At 40.6% G+C, this 16298-nt stretch overlaps 1 protein-coding gene across 1 annotated transcript in view; it reads left to right on the top strand.

The window, feature by feature from the left end:
* COL8A1 (collagen type VIII alpha 1 chain) overlaps nucleotides 1-8946 on the top strand; it is a 69812-nt gene extending 60866 nt beyond the window's left edge. The window contains 2 exon segments of the mRNA XM_039251952.1: nucleotides 1302-1632; nucleotides 4372-8946. Coding sequence (XP_039107883.1) covers nucleotides 1305-1632; nucleotides 4372-6278 — 2235 coding nt within the window. The 5' untranslated portion in view covers nucleotides 1302-1304 and the 3' untranslated portion in view covers nucleotides 6279-8946.
* The last annotated feature ends 7352 nt before the right edge of the window (nucleotides 8947-16298 follow it).

Raw genomic sequence — 16298 nt, 5'->3', positions numbered from 1 at the left:
GAGCACTGCAGTTCCCTGGGTTTCTGGGTCTTCAGCCCTGGGCATTTCTAGAGGTCTTTTCCAGTTGGTTTTTATAAACATATAAGCCCCATTTGTATTTATCCTATTAAGTGTTAAATTGCAAAGGGTACTTTTAAAGGACCTGTACAGTTTATCCATGTGAGTAGCTAAACAGCTCTATTTTATACAACTAATTTGCTGAGTAAACTCTTTTCATAATAGTACAAAGATAAACTTCAAAGGACTCCCAGTTCAACTGAGCAGATTATAAATTAATGACTTTATGGTATGTAAGTATTGTAATGAAATGGCATTGCTGTACGTGCACAATTATGATAGTGGTTTTTAAAACATTTGGGGACTGTCATATAGTACCTTCTTTCCAATTCAGAAGACTTCTGTGGTTTGCATTGTTGTTGTCTGCTTGCTCTTCAACTTTTACATTTGTGACCACGCCAAAGCAGCCAAAGGGCAGGTGAAAAATCTCAGTCCCTGGCATAAAGCCTATCAATTACTTACCATTTCCACTTAGAATGGAATTTTGGTATGTACTAACAAAGTTTGGCCACCAAGTTTGCCTCCTTTGGACAATCTACTCAATCTATTAGGATTAGGTTTAGTGCAAATGTGATACTCAGAACAATGATTTAAAGAAGAGGATAAACTTTTAGCTCTTTCTTGTGTAAACAAATTCCAAATTTATGAATTAATATGGGGCCTTCTTTTTCAACCAAGACTGAGGCTTATTCTAGCTTCTTGCTAGAATGCTCAGTGCACAGATTTCACTTCTGGCCCAAGATGTATGATCTGCTTCCAGGCAAATGTATCCACATTACAGCCAGCAGGAAGGAGAAAGAGGAAGAACAGGGCCACTCTCTTTTAGGGTCATTCTTAGAAGTTGTACCCATTACAACTACATCCATTTGTCACATGGCCACACCTGGCTGAAATGTCTTTATTCTGGGATGTTTTATTCCAGCTAAAAATCAAGGGTTCCAATACTCTGGAAGAAGGCAGAATTGATATTTGGGGATACACAGCAGTCTTTCCCATAGCTTATAATCCCTCCAATTGCCTTCATTTGACAGTTCCTACTCTTCTGCTTTTTGCTTGTTTTCTACAAAAGACACCACCTTCTTCCTTTTCATTTGTCTTCCACTGGTGATATTCTACTGATAATCTATTTCTAATAATTCTACTGATAATTCTATTTCCTTCTTCTCCCCCCTTCTTTCTCTAAATAGAAAAGTCACTTGGCCTGTAAGGTTTTCACCATGTTGGTGCATTCCTTCCTTCCACAGGTGATGGCTGTGCCACCTGGCCCTCTGCAGCTGCTGGGAGTGCTGCTTACCATTTCCCTGGCCTCCGTCAGGCTCATTCAGGCTGGTGCTTACTATGGGATCAAGCCGCTGCCACCACAAATTCCTCCTCAGATCCCACCACAAATTCCACAATACCAGCCTCTGGGCCAGCAAGTACCTCACATGCCTTTGGGCAAAGATGGCCTTAACATGGGCAAGGAGCTGCCCCACATGCAGTATGGCAAAGAGTATCCACATCTACCCCAATATATGAAGGAAATTCAGCCAGTGCCAAGAATGGGCAAGGAAGCAGCACCTAAGAAAGGCAAAGGTAACATCACATTCTGTGCTGTTATGAAACAACAGCTTTCCAAAATCCTCAACTATGAGATCAGGGGAAAAGCTACATTTTAGAAATTTTTATTCTTGAATGTGTTACTGACATTCATTAATCGTTCACTGTATTCTAAACTCTATTCTCGAAAAGTTCAAGACCTAAAAATACAGACAAAATTAGTTTTATGTTGTGTTTTACTATTTTAACAGCAGTAAGTGGCACAAAACACATTTAATAACAATTTATTCCCTTACTCATTATCTATTCAAACATTTAGCAACTATTTCATGAGCATCTATTTTTGTGTCAGACTCTGGCCTTATGCAGTGGGAAAAAAAAAAGGTGACAAGTCAGTCTTCTGAATTGGGACAACAAAGTTGTAAGGACTTACTATGTTAAAAATATGTATATTTGAAAGCACTTTGTGATCTAGGAGTTGAATAAATGTCAGTTTTTAAGTGTGCTTGAATTAAGCTACTACACCTTGTCATCAGTAAATTGATAAAAGGAGACTATAAAGGGTAAGGACTGCATGAAGAGATGACAATTTTTCCCATTGCTTTCTAGCCATATTCATTAGTTATTCAGCACCTGCAAAATATTTAGCACTGTGAGAGACACTTGCCTAAAACTTCAGTTGTTTTATCTGGATTCTGAGGAAGCCTAGCATTTGTAGGAAGGGAACTGTATCAGCAGAGCAATTCCCTTTGAGGAAGTGGAAGCCATTCCTACTACTCCCTGCAACAGCAGGAAGCTCTCCTTCTGGGGTAGGATCCTTCTGGGTATGGCTGGATTTAGTGCTCAGAGGTCTAGAGGCCAGAAATGAGAGACCTGAGAATAATATTGTATGTCAACTATATCTCAATGGGAAAAACAAAAACAAAAACAAAACCCTCTCTGAAATTAGTTTTCTTCATCTATAAAGTTAAGATTTGTTGAGAAAAATCAATGTCATAGGTAAGTAAAAGTGCTACATAAATACTAAAGCACCACAGAAACTTATGAGTTGCTACAGCTGGTCATTCAAGAAATCCTAGGTAAGAACAGAGTATATTCCAGGCACTGCGCTAGACACCAAGGATTCCTGATGAGTAAGACATGACCCTGCCCCAGAAGCTCTTGATATAGTAGCTACACACTGCTTAGAAATAACATGTCTTAATAGCACTAGAATATCTACTTAGCATAAAAGAAGTATTCCCAATTTTCTTCTCTTTAGGAGCTAATATTCCACTTAAGGGATTATCAGGATTGTTTTTCTTCCTTTCTTGAGTGGGCTGCCTGGCTCGTAGCACTTCCTGTACTTATTCTGATGGGTACCAGATTGCAATTGGGGAATTTGCTAAGAATATAAGTTCTATGGTTCTATTTTGTTCCCTGACAGTAGCTCAATGAAAAATATAATGGTCAGGATTAAGATGTGATTCTTTGTTAAAATAAAACTTTGAGACCATAAGTTTCATTTCTTTACGTTTCGTTTCAGTAGCATAGAGACCCAGAGTTGTGTTGCTGTGAAAGGCACAGCATAATCATCCTAACAAACATGTGCTTTGTATTTTAATAACAATCTGAGAAAGCATACCATCTTTCATATCTATAATCTTATAGTGTGACTATATTAACCTTGCTGCACAGAGAGACAATCAGAGACAGTGAAGGCTTAAGTGGCCCAGTCCAGATCTCATTTCAAGGCCAAGAAGAGCTTTCTGCCCCCGATCCCAGCTCAATTCCTCTCCACACTGCTTGTCAGCCTAAAGTGCCGTACTCACTTCTCCTGTCTGAAACCTAATTTGCAAATGAGGAATAACTTATTTAAGAATTCATATTTGAGGCTTAGGAAATCCTATAGCACATTAAAGGAATTAAGCAAATCTCTTTGGCTCTAGAAGACAGATATGAAAGATGTTATTAAGCTACATACAAAATAGAATGCTTCTATTCTCCCCGGAAGCCACATAATAATTACTTTCCTTAAGCACATCATACTGCTTTTCAGCATTAAGAGGATATATTATTTAGCCACAAAATATATATTTAATATATTTTAATATATATTTAATATATAAAAATACTATCTAGCCATAAATATTAAATAGGAAATATTATTTAGTCATTAAAAATATGTTAATTATATTTAATATATAGAAAATATATTAAAAATCAAGGACATGGAAAAATACATTTGGTAGAGTAAGTTATAAAGAAAATAAAAACAGAGAAGAACTCCGACACTGTTTAACACACACACACACACACACACACGCACACACACCTAGAATATATGAGATGAAAATACATATGAATGTCAAGTGATTACCTCTTGAGTAGTGGGCTTATAGGCAACTTTGATTTTTCTTCATCCTTCTTTGAATTTTCCAAAATCTTCATAGCAGACATACCATCACAGAACTTTTATACTTAGAAAAATGTTTCCCCACTACTTTTTAGCTTTTTACATAACCAATGCTGATAAAAGCAGCTGTAGATATCAGTTCTTAAAACAGTATTTCAAACATGACAAAGCAGTTATCAGCTTGATTGTCCTTTAAGTACTGATAACACAGTCCTGGAAGATGAGCACAACATTCCTAGTCTTTCTTCTCAGTAAGTAACAAGCTAAGGTGTCAAAACTAAATAATAATCGTCATGACTTCCTTTAAGTGAGGAATAATAAATACTAATTTTTCTCTTTTTTCCCCCCCTTCCCGACTCCCATCCCCTCTCTCCTAATAGAAATACCATTAGCCAGTCTGCGAGGGGAGCAAGGTCCCCGTGGAGAGCCGGGCCCAAGAGGACCGCCTGGGCCCCCTGGCTTACCAGGTCATGGGATACCTGGAACCAAAGGAAAGCCAGGGCCACAGGGATATCCAGGAATTGGAAAACCAGGTATGCCTGGAATGCCAGGAAAGCCAGGAGCCATGGGAATGCCTGGGGCAAAAGGTGAAATTGGACCAAAAGGGGAGATCGGGCCTATGGGGATCCCAGGACCACAAGGGCCTCCAGGGCCTCATGGACTTCCTGGCATTGGGAAACCAGGTGGGCCAGGGTTACCAGGGCAGCCAGGTGCAAAGGGAGAGCGAGGACCCAAAGGACCACCAGGACCTCCAGGCCTCCAGGGTCCTAAAGGATAGAAGGGCTTTGGGATGCCAGGTCTGCCAGGTCTGAAGGGCCCTCCAGGGATGCACGGCCCTCCTGGCCCTGTTGGACTTCCAGGAGTGGGCAAACCAGGAGTGACAGGCTTCCCTGGGCCCCAAGGTCCCCTGGGAAAGCCAGGTCCTCCAGGAGAACCTGGTCCACAAGGCCCTATTGGGGTCCCAGGAGTTCAAGGGCCTCCTGGGATGCCTGGAGTTGGGAAACCAGGCCAGGATGGGCTCCCTGGCCAGCCAGGATTTCCAGGTGGAAAAGGGGAGCAAGGACTGCCAGGGCTTCCCGGACCCCCAGGCCTTCCAGGGATTGGGAAACCAGGCTTCCCAGGACCCAAAGGTGACAAGGGCATAGGAGGTCTTCCTGGGGCTCTGGGACCAAGAGGGGAGAAAGGCCCAGTAGGCGCCCCGGGAATGGGGGGTCCCCCAGGAGAGCCAGGCCTGCCAGGAATCCCAGGTCCTATGGGCCCTCCAGGTGCTATTGGTTTTCCTGGACCCAAAGGAGAAGGTGGGGTAGTAGGGCCACAGGGGCCACCAGGTCCCAAGGGTGAGCCAGGGCTTCAAGGCTTCCCAGGAAAGCCAGGTTTCCTTGGTGAAGTAGGGCCTCCTGGCATGAGGGGTTTGCCAGGTCCCATAGGGCCCAAGGGGGAAGCTGGGCTCAAAGGTTTACCAGGGCTCCCTGGTGCTCCTGGGCTGCTTGGACCAAAGGGAGAGCCAGGAATCCCAGGGGACCAGGGTTTACAGGGCCCTCCAGGCATCCCAGGGATTGCGGGCCCCAGTGGGCCCATTGGACCACCTGGAATGCCAGGCCCCAAAGGGGAACCAGGCATCCCAGGGCCCCCTGGGTTCCCTGGAGTAGGGAAGCCTGGAGTAGCAGGACTTCACGGCCCCCCAGGGAAGCCTGGTGCCCTTGGTCCTCAAGGGCAGCCGGGCCTTCCAGGGCCCCCAGGCCCTCCAGGCCCTCCAGGTCCTCCGGCTGTGATGCCCCCTACACCACCACCCCATGGAGAGTATCTGCCAGACATGGGGCTAGGAATTGATGGAGTGAAACCTCCCCATGCCTATGGGGCTAAGAAAGGCAAGAATGGAGGGCCAGCCTATGAGATGCCTGCCTTTACAGCTGAGCTGACTGCACCTTTCCCACCTGTGGGGGCCCCGGTGAAGTTTGACAAACTGCTCTATAATGGCAGACAGAACTACAACCCACAGACAGGCATCTTCACCTGCGAGGTCCCCGGGGTCTACTACTTTGCATACCACGTTCACTGCAAGGGGGGCAACGTGTGGGTTGCTCTGTTCAAGAACAATGAGCCCATGATGTACACGTACGATGAGTATAAAAAGGGCTTTCTGGACCAGGCATCTGGGAGTGCGGTGCTGCTGCTCAGGCCCGGAGACCGAGTGTTCCTCCAGATGCCCTCAGAACAGGCTGCAGGACTGTATGCTGGGCAGTATGTCCATTCCTCCTTTTCAGGATATTTATTGTATCCCATGTAAAAAAGAAAAGAAAGAGATTTACTAGAAGAAAAGAAAATGACGCACCGAAAAAATCCAAATGAAAAACATAATTGCTTCGAAACATTATATAGTTGGAAAGTTATATTTCAGTGAAAATTTGAACCATCGTGTACAAATAAAAACTAAGATGCATGTTTAATGCTCTGCACAGCAGCCTGTAATTGAAAATGATGGGATAGATTTTTGTACCAAGTACTGACACTTGTGTTGTACCCACTGGAATCATATTAGCTGTTGTATTGTTATATGCTTCCATAACCTGCTTATTCAGATCATTCAGAGTATCTCAGTATGAAAGATCATAGCTAATGAAAGTAATTTGCTCATACTGTTTAAAGATTTATAAATATGGCTTAAAGAAATGTCAATGATAACAATTACATACCGTATTTACTTGCAAAATTTCCTCTGTATTTGTGCAGGTATTTTGCCATGGAATGTGGAAGAAGGGGTCTCCTGTGTTACAGGCCCTGTGGGAGGGAATCAGGGGGGACCAGTGGGGTTTTAGTCCAAGGGATATTTCCCTCCTGTCAGAGGCTGTATGTTTTCTCAGCACAAGTCCTACTCAGAACTGTCCAGTCTCTCTAAAAGAACAAGTGAACCAATAGACCGCCGTGTAATTCATTCAGTGCCTTCTCTGTGCCTTGCACTGGGTGAGACATTTGAGGGACATAGACAGTGCCCCAAAAGAAGCTAAAAAACCAACTGGGAGACAGGAGCAGTAGTTAATTCACTTCTTTCTCAAGGGTTCTTTTTGTTTTATTTTCTGTAATTTTTTTTCTTTTTTCTTCCCTTCATGTAATTTCCACTATGACCCAACCAATATACACACGTGGAAGTCATAAGAAAAAATATAGTAACTTCCCAGTTTTGTGGAATGTTCATTATCAACAGCAGTTTTTAATTGCTTACATGCCTATAAAAATTCCCCTTCCTTGCCTACCCATACAAGTGACTACAATGAGGTTTCATCCATGAAGGAGCTATAAGTGTTTCTCAGTAGCTATTGAATTTTGAAGAAATTTCCTGGTGTAGTATATATTCAAATTGGTATGTCTGAGCTCCCAAAGTCAATTTCCAAAACTCCAAGCCATTCTTTATTTGGGGAGGAAAAGAAGTTTCAGAATTACATGGGAAAATATTTTTTTTGAAAAAATTATTTTTGAAGTTTTAAATTTAAAAAAATAGATGTAATATTTCCTAGTGTAGAAACTAAAGTTGTAGGAAACAAACGGCTTCTTTAGGAGCAACCTATGGAAGAGCTATCTCAAATGTCAAAGGGGAAATAAGAGCCCATGCTTCTTTTGTCACCTCATACTCAGCACAAGTCAAGAATCAATACAAGTTTAAGAGAAAAATAAGTGTCTTTCCAGGTTTTTGCTTAGGTACATATTAACTGCCTCGGGCATTCAAATCTGGTCTCAAAACGCAGACAAAATATTTTGGTCAGCTATGAGTGTGCTGCTGACACTATAAGGCACTGGGGGATATAATGTGGGGTTACAGTGGTGAAATCTTGTATCTCTTCCTCAAAATTACAAGTGAGAAGTTGAGGGGAACGGTACAGATGGAAAAATACACAAATAAATACGGTATAAACACACATGGAAATGTGTCTATGTCAAATCTGAAACATTTTAACCATCAAGAAAATCCTCCCCAACCTAATAGGTGTCTTTTCCCTTAGATGGTATCGGAGCACCATTCTTGTCAATTTCTTAAACAGAGAAATGAGTTCATTACCAGAGGGTTTCTTATTCACTGCTAATTATATGACAAACTTTTCCCATCAAAAGATACCCAACCCAATCTTCATTTTCAAAACAGACAGTGTTTATGTGGCCAAATATCCTTCAGGTTCGTCTTGCGGATGCTGGTTTTGGACTGATGACTATGGAGGCAAGAAGGATCCACTGGGCTCCTTCAGCTAAACAGATGCATTGAAATGGCTTGGAAGCAAGTCAGATCAGTTGATCTGTAAATCTGTATTTATCTGTACATGTATGGGCTTTTTCATTCCACCAAGTAAGAAAGTACCTCTTTAGGTAAAACCAAATTTCACATTTTAAAATACCTTCCAACTTATTTATTGGTTGTTACTCAATTGCATATATATATATATATATATATATATATAAAATACATATATATATATATATATAAAATGTGTGTGAGTGTGTATATCATCAGGCATATGCTTCTAACTTTTAAATAGGGGAGGAGCAAAATTTATGCCAAATACTGTGTATTCTACAATGGTGCTAATCTCAGAGCTAAATGAATTACTCCATTTAATTTAAAAAAGAGTTTTAAATAATTATATATGTGTCTGTGTTTCCCTCTTAAGTGTTGCACATCCTGTTAACACATTAGCATAAAAGCAGATGAAACAACCACATGTTTGAAAGTCTAGGGATAGTGCTATAATCCCTACTTAATTCAAAATCAACTAGAACTTTTCCATGTGAAATGAACCAAATTGGCATTATGTTATTTAAACAGAGAGTTTTAATGCAGTATGACATCCCACAGAGGAAAAGAATGTCTGTAGTGGGTGACTGTTCTCAAATATTTTACAGAACACCATGAAAGGTGAACAGACTGGTAACTTTTTTGAGTTTCCATGATAGATTTGAGACTTGTCAATAGCAAATCACTTTTGTATTTAAATTTTTGTACTGATTTGAAAAAAAGACTTATTAAATACCTTTAAAAGTATGTTTCTCATCTTGTTTGTATCACTCAGCTGACACTGAACCTCATAATTTTTTTATCCCCCTATGTAATAATGAGCTGCTGAAACAGAGACCTAAATCATAGGTTAAACAAGATGATTATTTCTCTTTGACACAACAGGTCTGAGCATCAGCGGTCCAGGGCCAGCTGGTAGCAGCTCAGTCAGGGCCCTAGGTTCTTTCTATCTTGCTGCTTTTCCACCCTAAAGTTGTTGCCCTCATCCCCAAGGTCCAGGGCAGCTAACCATCATAGCTACATTCCAGCCAGTGGGATGGTAAAAAAATCAGGAAGGGGAGAGCATGCTCCCTAATTAAAGAACTGAACCCAGGAGTTGCTTACATTACTCCCTCCCACATCCCATTGTTCCGAATTTAGTCACATTGCCCAAAGCTGCCAAGAGAGTGTGGGAAATTGAGTATTTATTCAGGGTAACCACATGCCCAGCTGAAATCAGGGATTCTCTTAACATGGAAGAAGAGAGAACAGATATTAGGGGACAATGAGCTGCTGCATCTGTCACATCCATCATAAAAGAAAAAAACTGCAACAAACCTTTCTTCCCCAACAAGAAACCAATCCTCAAATACTCTACTCTTTTTGGTTTGCCACACTAGAGCCAAATATTTTAAGGGGAGATAGTGGGGAGTAGAGGTACAGAGCAGAAGTAGACCTGTTTCAAGAATCTAAGGGTCTTAAGCATCACTGATGAAAGAATTCTGCTGCAATGATTTATCAAGCTCAGAATGATTGTAACTATGTCTATGATATTATAAAGAAACCATTTAAACCACTCCATAAGCAAGTGTGTATCACCCAACTGTGGGCTGATTGACTCACTTGCTTAAACCATCAATCTGGAAGCCCAAGACCACAGTTTCCATTCCCAATCAGCCCAATTAGTTCTATTTCATTCCACAGCTAAAGACTGTAAAGACTCTTCCATAACATGGACCAATCATCTTGTATGCACACACTGTTTGTCACAAAAGTAAACAGAAGGATGGATACAGGAGACCCAAGCAAGGAGGAATAAATGGTTGGAATTCAGAGTGCTAGACAAGCAAGGCAAATCCATCATAATAGGTCTGTAGCATCCCCTTGTCTTAAAACAAAACACAAAGTAGCCCCACTCTGCATTTCATACTATTAGTACTCAAGGGCAATGTGAAGGATACAAAGGCAACAGAAAACATGGCCCTCATCCTTAAAAAAAAAAAAAAAATCATCTTCTGTTTGGAGCATATTAAGATGCTTGTTAAATAAGAGATTAATTTCCATGTGATATGCAAACAAATATAAACAAATGTGGCGCGGTGCGGAGAGGATGCACACGGGATGGGATGCATGCTAGATTCAGAAAGAAAAAGACCATTCCATGCTGCTGCCTTGCTAGAAATGCTCTGAATTGTCTCCTGCATAATTCCTCCTCAGCCCTCAAAACACAGCTCAAGCATCACCTCCTCTTCCGGACTGCTCACAGTTAGTCACCTTCTCCCCTGTGACTTCTGTCCCTTTACTTTCCCTGCCTTGTAACTGACCTGTTTCTGTATCCCGTGTTTGAGAGAGAGTAGCAGGCACTGTTTCATCTTTCATCCACAGCCCTCACAGAGTGCTGGTCCCTTACCTAGTCAGAAGGAAGAAAGAAGAATGAATCTCTCGAGGCAGCTCTGGGAGGCAGTGCTAAAGTTGGTATAAGTTGCTCTAGGATTCTAAGATTCCACAGAAGGTTATGTAGTCCAAGGTTATTTAGAAGCTCAGTGTGGGATGAAACCTAATAACAGTGTTTCGGAGAGGATTTTTAAAGAAATCACCTTTAATTTGATGGACTTTGAATAGCACAGGACATCCCAAGAGGAACAGGCTCTGTTCCTCTAATAGAGAGGAGGAAACAGCTATTTTTGTGAGAGTGTGTGTGTGTGTGTGTGTGTGTGTGTGTGTGTGTGTGTTTTCTGGGGCAGGAGGGGAACAGGGCAATTTGGGATCATGGAAATAGCCTAACTAGATCAGAGGATCTACTCAAGCACTAGTAAAGGAAACTAAGTTAATAACCAAAGAAGGGTCGAATGATATAGGGCTTTACATATAGGAGAGAGGCATTTATACTTTATCTAATATGCTGCAAGAAGACATTGTACATCTTTAAGTGGGAAAATGGTATGAAAATAAGTATTTTAGAAAAGTTACCTTGATGAGCCTATGAAGAAGGTGAATTACAAGTAGTAAAACTAGTGAGGAAATCAGAACAGCTTCATTCCAGAACGGGATGATGGTTTGGTGGTAAACAGTCCTAAACAAGTCTCATGAGTAAAGGTCACATGTCAGGTCAAGGGTCAGGATTTAAGGAATGCAAAACAATGGAACTAGTTTAAGGACGAGGAAATTAAACAAAGAAGAATGGAAAATTGAAAAGACAGTTGAAAGACCAAGGTGAACTTGGGGACAATCCTAGGATGGCCTTATGAGGGAAAAGGAAGCTTGTTCCAAAGGTGGTTTCTTCTCACTGATACACCTGGAAGTGGCGCCATGGACAGACACAGGTAGTCCACTAGAAAAGCCCATGCCAGGCAGGGAAATGAGGAGACACTCAGTTTATTTATAGACTTGTGGGATTTCCCTGACAGTGGGATGAAAATGCATTTAGTAGGAAGATGAAAGGTAGATCCACCAGCCTGGAGAGAGACCTGTGGCCTATTGTAGTAAGGGAGAAAAAGGTCAACTTGAAATTAGTAGCACCATTTGCAGATAAAAAACATTAAATAGCTTTAAAATATCCTTCTTTACTTATTACAAGAATTTGTTTAAGAAATCTTTCATAATAGATACAGCAAAGATAGCTATCATCCCAATCCATATGTAATTACAATGAATTCTAAGTACACAGGGCCAAAAAAAAAAAAGAATCAATCATATTTTACTATATTTCAGAAAAGTTTTCTCCTTAATGGTTTGTGACTCTAATAATACAAATGTTCATGTCACCCCCTATCATGCATGAAGAAGAAAAATCTCTATGGAGTAAGACTTAGAGTTCTCTTTCTTCTAGCAAAGAGTTATACAAAATTTCTGATGCTTTCTTTCACTTCCAAAACCAGCATTTATATCATGATAAATTTTATCTTCAAACAACTCATTTTTTTATGATATCAAATACCTCTTAATGATTTTTATTATCAGAAAAAGATTTCTTTGCTAATTCCTAGAGACAAATGTAATGGAATTTAAAATCAAAAGTGGGGCATATCATTCTATTTTAACAAGTTATTCAGAAGTTTCTCATATGTGTTACTGAAACACAGGACCATCTAATCAAATTTTCCTTTGAGGAATCCAGAACCTTTCCGGAGATTTTTTTTTTCTTTGCTATCTTATTGCAAGTAAAAAAAGATTTTTATTAGAATCAAAAGCACTTCTAAATTAAAGTTTATGAATCCTGGGGAGGCTTACATTTCACATGCCTGGAAAGACCTAAAAGTTAATTTTGTAATGAGCATGGCCAAGTCACCTTTCATCTAACAAGTTGGCAGCATGTTCACATCTGCTCTTTATTCATGGGATGAGAGATACAAGAGAGAAAGCTCATGAAATGTTTACCCTACCAGTCTCTGATTGTCTACTGGTAATAATAGTTGGCTTTTCCCATTAAAGATGAAGTGATCCTTGTCATTTGCTCTACTAAACCAGAGTAATCAACACAGAAGATGTAGGAAAGGGCTCTGGGCCAGATTCAGAGAACAAATCTCAACTCTTCTATTTGTCAGCTGGTCACCTTGAGTCAATTATTTAACCTCTCTAAACTTTAGCTTTTGGACCTGTAAAATAGTAAGTAATAATAATTACTATCTTTTACAATAGTTGGAAGAGCAGATGAAGTAGTAGGGTATGCTACAGAGGGGTAACAATTGCTATCACTGACTGAGTGCCAAACCACGTACCCAAAACTACTTTTTCTATATTAACTTAGTTACTCCTCATAGTAACTCTATTATTAGCTCCATTTTATAGCTAAAGAAATTATACCATAGTAACTTGTTAAATGGCAATGCCAGGATTTTAACCCAAGCATCTGGCTTCATAGTCCACATTCTGAGCTATTATACCATATTGCCTCAAGGCAGAAAGATAAAAGTTCTCAGCTGTCTAAGTAACTACCAGTGAAGGTTCAGAATATTAGCTTGCCTCAAAGAGAAACAGAGACAACCAAGTTCTGAAGTTATTTCTTAGTTATTGGCATTACCAGAGACAGTAGAAAAGGCCAGCTACCAGAGGACCATGTTGCCAAATTCTGGTGAATCTTAGGAGATAAGAGCACTTTATTTATTTATTTTTAATGTTTGTTTATTTATTTACTTATTGAGAGAGAGAGAGAGAGAGAGAGAGAGAGAGAATATCCCAAGCAGGCTCCACGTTGTCAGCACAGAACTGGACTTGGGGCTCAATCTCACGATTGTGAGATCATGACCTGTGCTGAAATCAAGAGTCAGACGCTTAGCCAACTGAGCCACCCCGGTGTCCCCATATGTGGCTTTAAAAATTAAACTGCTGATGGGAATGTAAAACTGGGCACTATGGAAAACAGTACAGTGGTTCCTCAAAAAATATGTATAATCACCATATGATCAAGCATTTCTACTTCTGGGTATATACCCAAAAGAATTAAAAGGATTCAACAGATATTTGTCCATTCATGTTCATAGCAACATCATTCACAATACCTAAAAGGTGGAAGTTACCCAAATGTCCATTAATGGACGAATGGATAAACAAAATGTGGTATGTGTGTAGGATGGAATATTATTCAGCCTTAAAAAGAAAAAACGAAGGGCATCAGGGTGGCTCAGTCAATTAAGCATCTGACTCTTGATTTAGGCTCAGGTCATGATCTCATGGTTCATGATTTCAAGCCCTGTGCAGGGCTCCATGGTGACAGTGCAGAGCCTGCTTGGGATTCTCTTTCTGCCACCCCCCCACCCAGGTGTGCTATTTCTCTCTCTCAAAATAAATAAACTTAAAAAAAAAAAAGAAAAATGGAAATTGTGACACCTGCCACAACATGGATGAAACTAGAGGGCATTATTAAGAGAAATAAGCCAGTGACAAAAGGACAAATATTGTATGATTCCACTTATATAAGGTACCTAGTCATATTTATAGACATAAAATAGAAGGAAGGTTGCCAATAACGGAGAAGATGGGAATGGAGAGTTATTGCTGACGGATATAGAGATTCAATTTTGCAAGATAGAGTTCTGGTCATCAGTGGTGGTCATGGCTACATAACAATGTGTATGTACTGAATGCCACTAAACTGTACACTTTAAAAATAGTTAAGATGGTAAACATTATATTATGTGCATTTTACCACAGTTTTAAAAACTAAAAAAAAAAAAAAAAAAAAAAACTAGAAGAAAAACTACCTATTAATAGGAATAGCCCATGATGTAGAAGATAATTGGAAATGACTCCAGCAGCCTCCCTTACCTCCCAGTTTACCACAGTGTTCACCAAATGGGTAAGGAGTCTAAGCACCACCACTGTGGTGGTCCAAAAACTGTATGTCCCAACCTTTGACACGGAAGTTCTGCAGGTTGTTGCGGGGACTGCCACTCACTGCACCTTCTCTACTTGAGTAAATGATACCTTCCCAGGAACTTAGACCTCAATGCCAGACAGTCCACCTTCACCCAGAGGCCCCAAAATGCAAACTAGAATTGAGTTTCCTTTCTTTTTCAAGCATAAACATGAAATCTGAATCCCAATTTTATGGTTCCAAAGATTAAGTTAAAAGTAGGGTTTTTCATCCTATACTGAGGGGATCTTTATAGAGCCTATACACACTCAAGATATGAGAGAAACAAAAGTAAGTTTTACTTAAGCAACCTGACTTCACCAGAAGAAAGGGAAAACTCACTGCCACGCTAAGCAGATACCCTGCTTCAGTTAGAAAGGAAGTGAGTGAGCACTGTTGAGCAACTTACAGGTCACTGAAGAACAAGAGCTCCCTCTCATGGCTGAAAGAGGAAAAGCAGTTCCACTTGCAGGTTTTTTTCTATCATGAATTCAGTGGGTCAGGAATCTGTAGAGAACCAAGTGGGGATGGTTTCTCTCTGCCCTGTAATGTCTAGGACTACAACGGAGGGTGAATCAACAACCGGGGCCTAAAATCACCAAGAGATACCTTCATTTACAGGTCTGGCTATTGATACTGGTTGTTAGCAGAGACCTCAGCTGAGCTATAGCTAGGAATACCTCCATGTTTTATTTTCAGGTTGCTTCTGTGTGGGCTACCTTGGGTTTTCTCATAGCATGACATCTAGGTTCCAAGTGAACATGCCAAGGAATAAGTGTCATACTGTAAGCAAATTACGCAGGATGGGAAATATTAGTGGCTATCTCTAGAAAATACAACGTGCCATGTCTGGTTGTTTAGTGTCTTGACTGTGGTAGATACTCCCCAGTGGACCTAGACATGGGACACAAAGATCCACACACTTTTGCCCACTCCCTTAGGTCCCTCCACATGCCTCTTCCCAGCTTTCTTTGATGTTGAACAAATATTATATCTCAGGCCTTTGACCCACTCAAACACACCAATCACTATTGCTCAAGACTGTTTAACCTTGGGGTGCCTGGGTGGTTCAGTCAGTTGAGTATTCAACTCTTGATCTCAGTTCAGGTCATGATCCCAGGGTCATGGGATTGAGCCCCACATCAGGCTATGTGCTGAGCATTCTATCTCTCTCTCTCTTCCTCTGCCTCCTCCCCATCTCACACTTTCGCTCTTAAATAATAAATTAATTAATTAATTAATTAAAAATGAATAAATAAATAAATAAATAAAGACTGTTTATCCTGATCTCACTTTCTCTTTCCATTCAAAGGAAATGGTTAAATGTACACCTAGGAGCTCTGCGCATTGTCCTTACCACTGTCCTTTGTGGCCCCTCTCCAAGGAGCACAGTAGTACAGTAACAGTCCATTTTCAGTTCTACCAACATGCCAAGCTTGAACCAGTCTTGAATATTTTCCTCTATCATCAGGTGGTCACAGGGAAAATGCTGGGAGGCCATACGTGTGAGCTGAGGAATACAACTGACATGGGGACCTGGGCCATCTGTTCATGTATTTATTGAAGACTTCTGGGCCCGCTTAGATGTGAACTCATGTAAACCATTTCTATTGTTCAGTGAATTGCTGACGTGTGCACCCGACTTTATCAAACCTAGGTCCTGAAGGGCAGCTCTGTTCATATAATTATTTATGTTC

The sequence above is a fragment of the Hyaena hyaena genome, unplaced genomic scaffold (assembly GCF_003009895.1).
Source record: "Hyaena hyaena isolate Hyena2069 unplaced genomic scaffold, ASM300989v1 scaffold_407, whole genome shotgun sequence".
Taxonomy (NCBI): Eukaryota; Metazoa; Chordata; class Mammalia; order Carnivora; family Hyaenidae; genus Hyaena; species Hyaena hyaena.
Note: the sequence above shows the minus strand (reverse complement) of the source record. Positions and strands in the feature narration are given on the sequence as shown.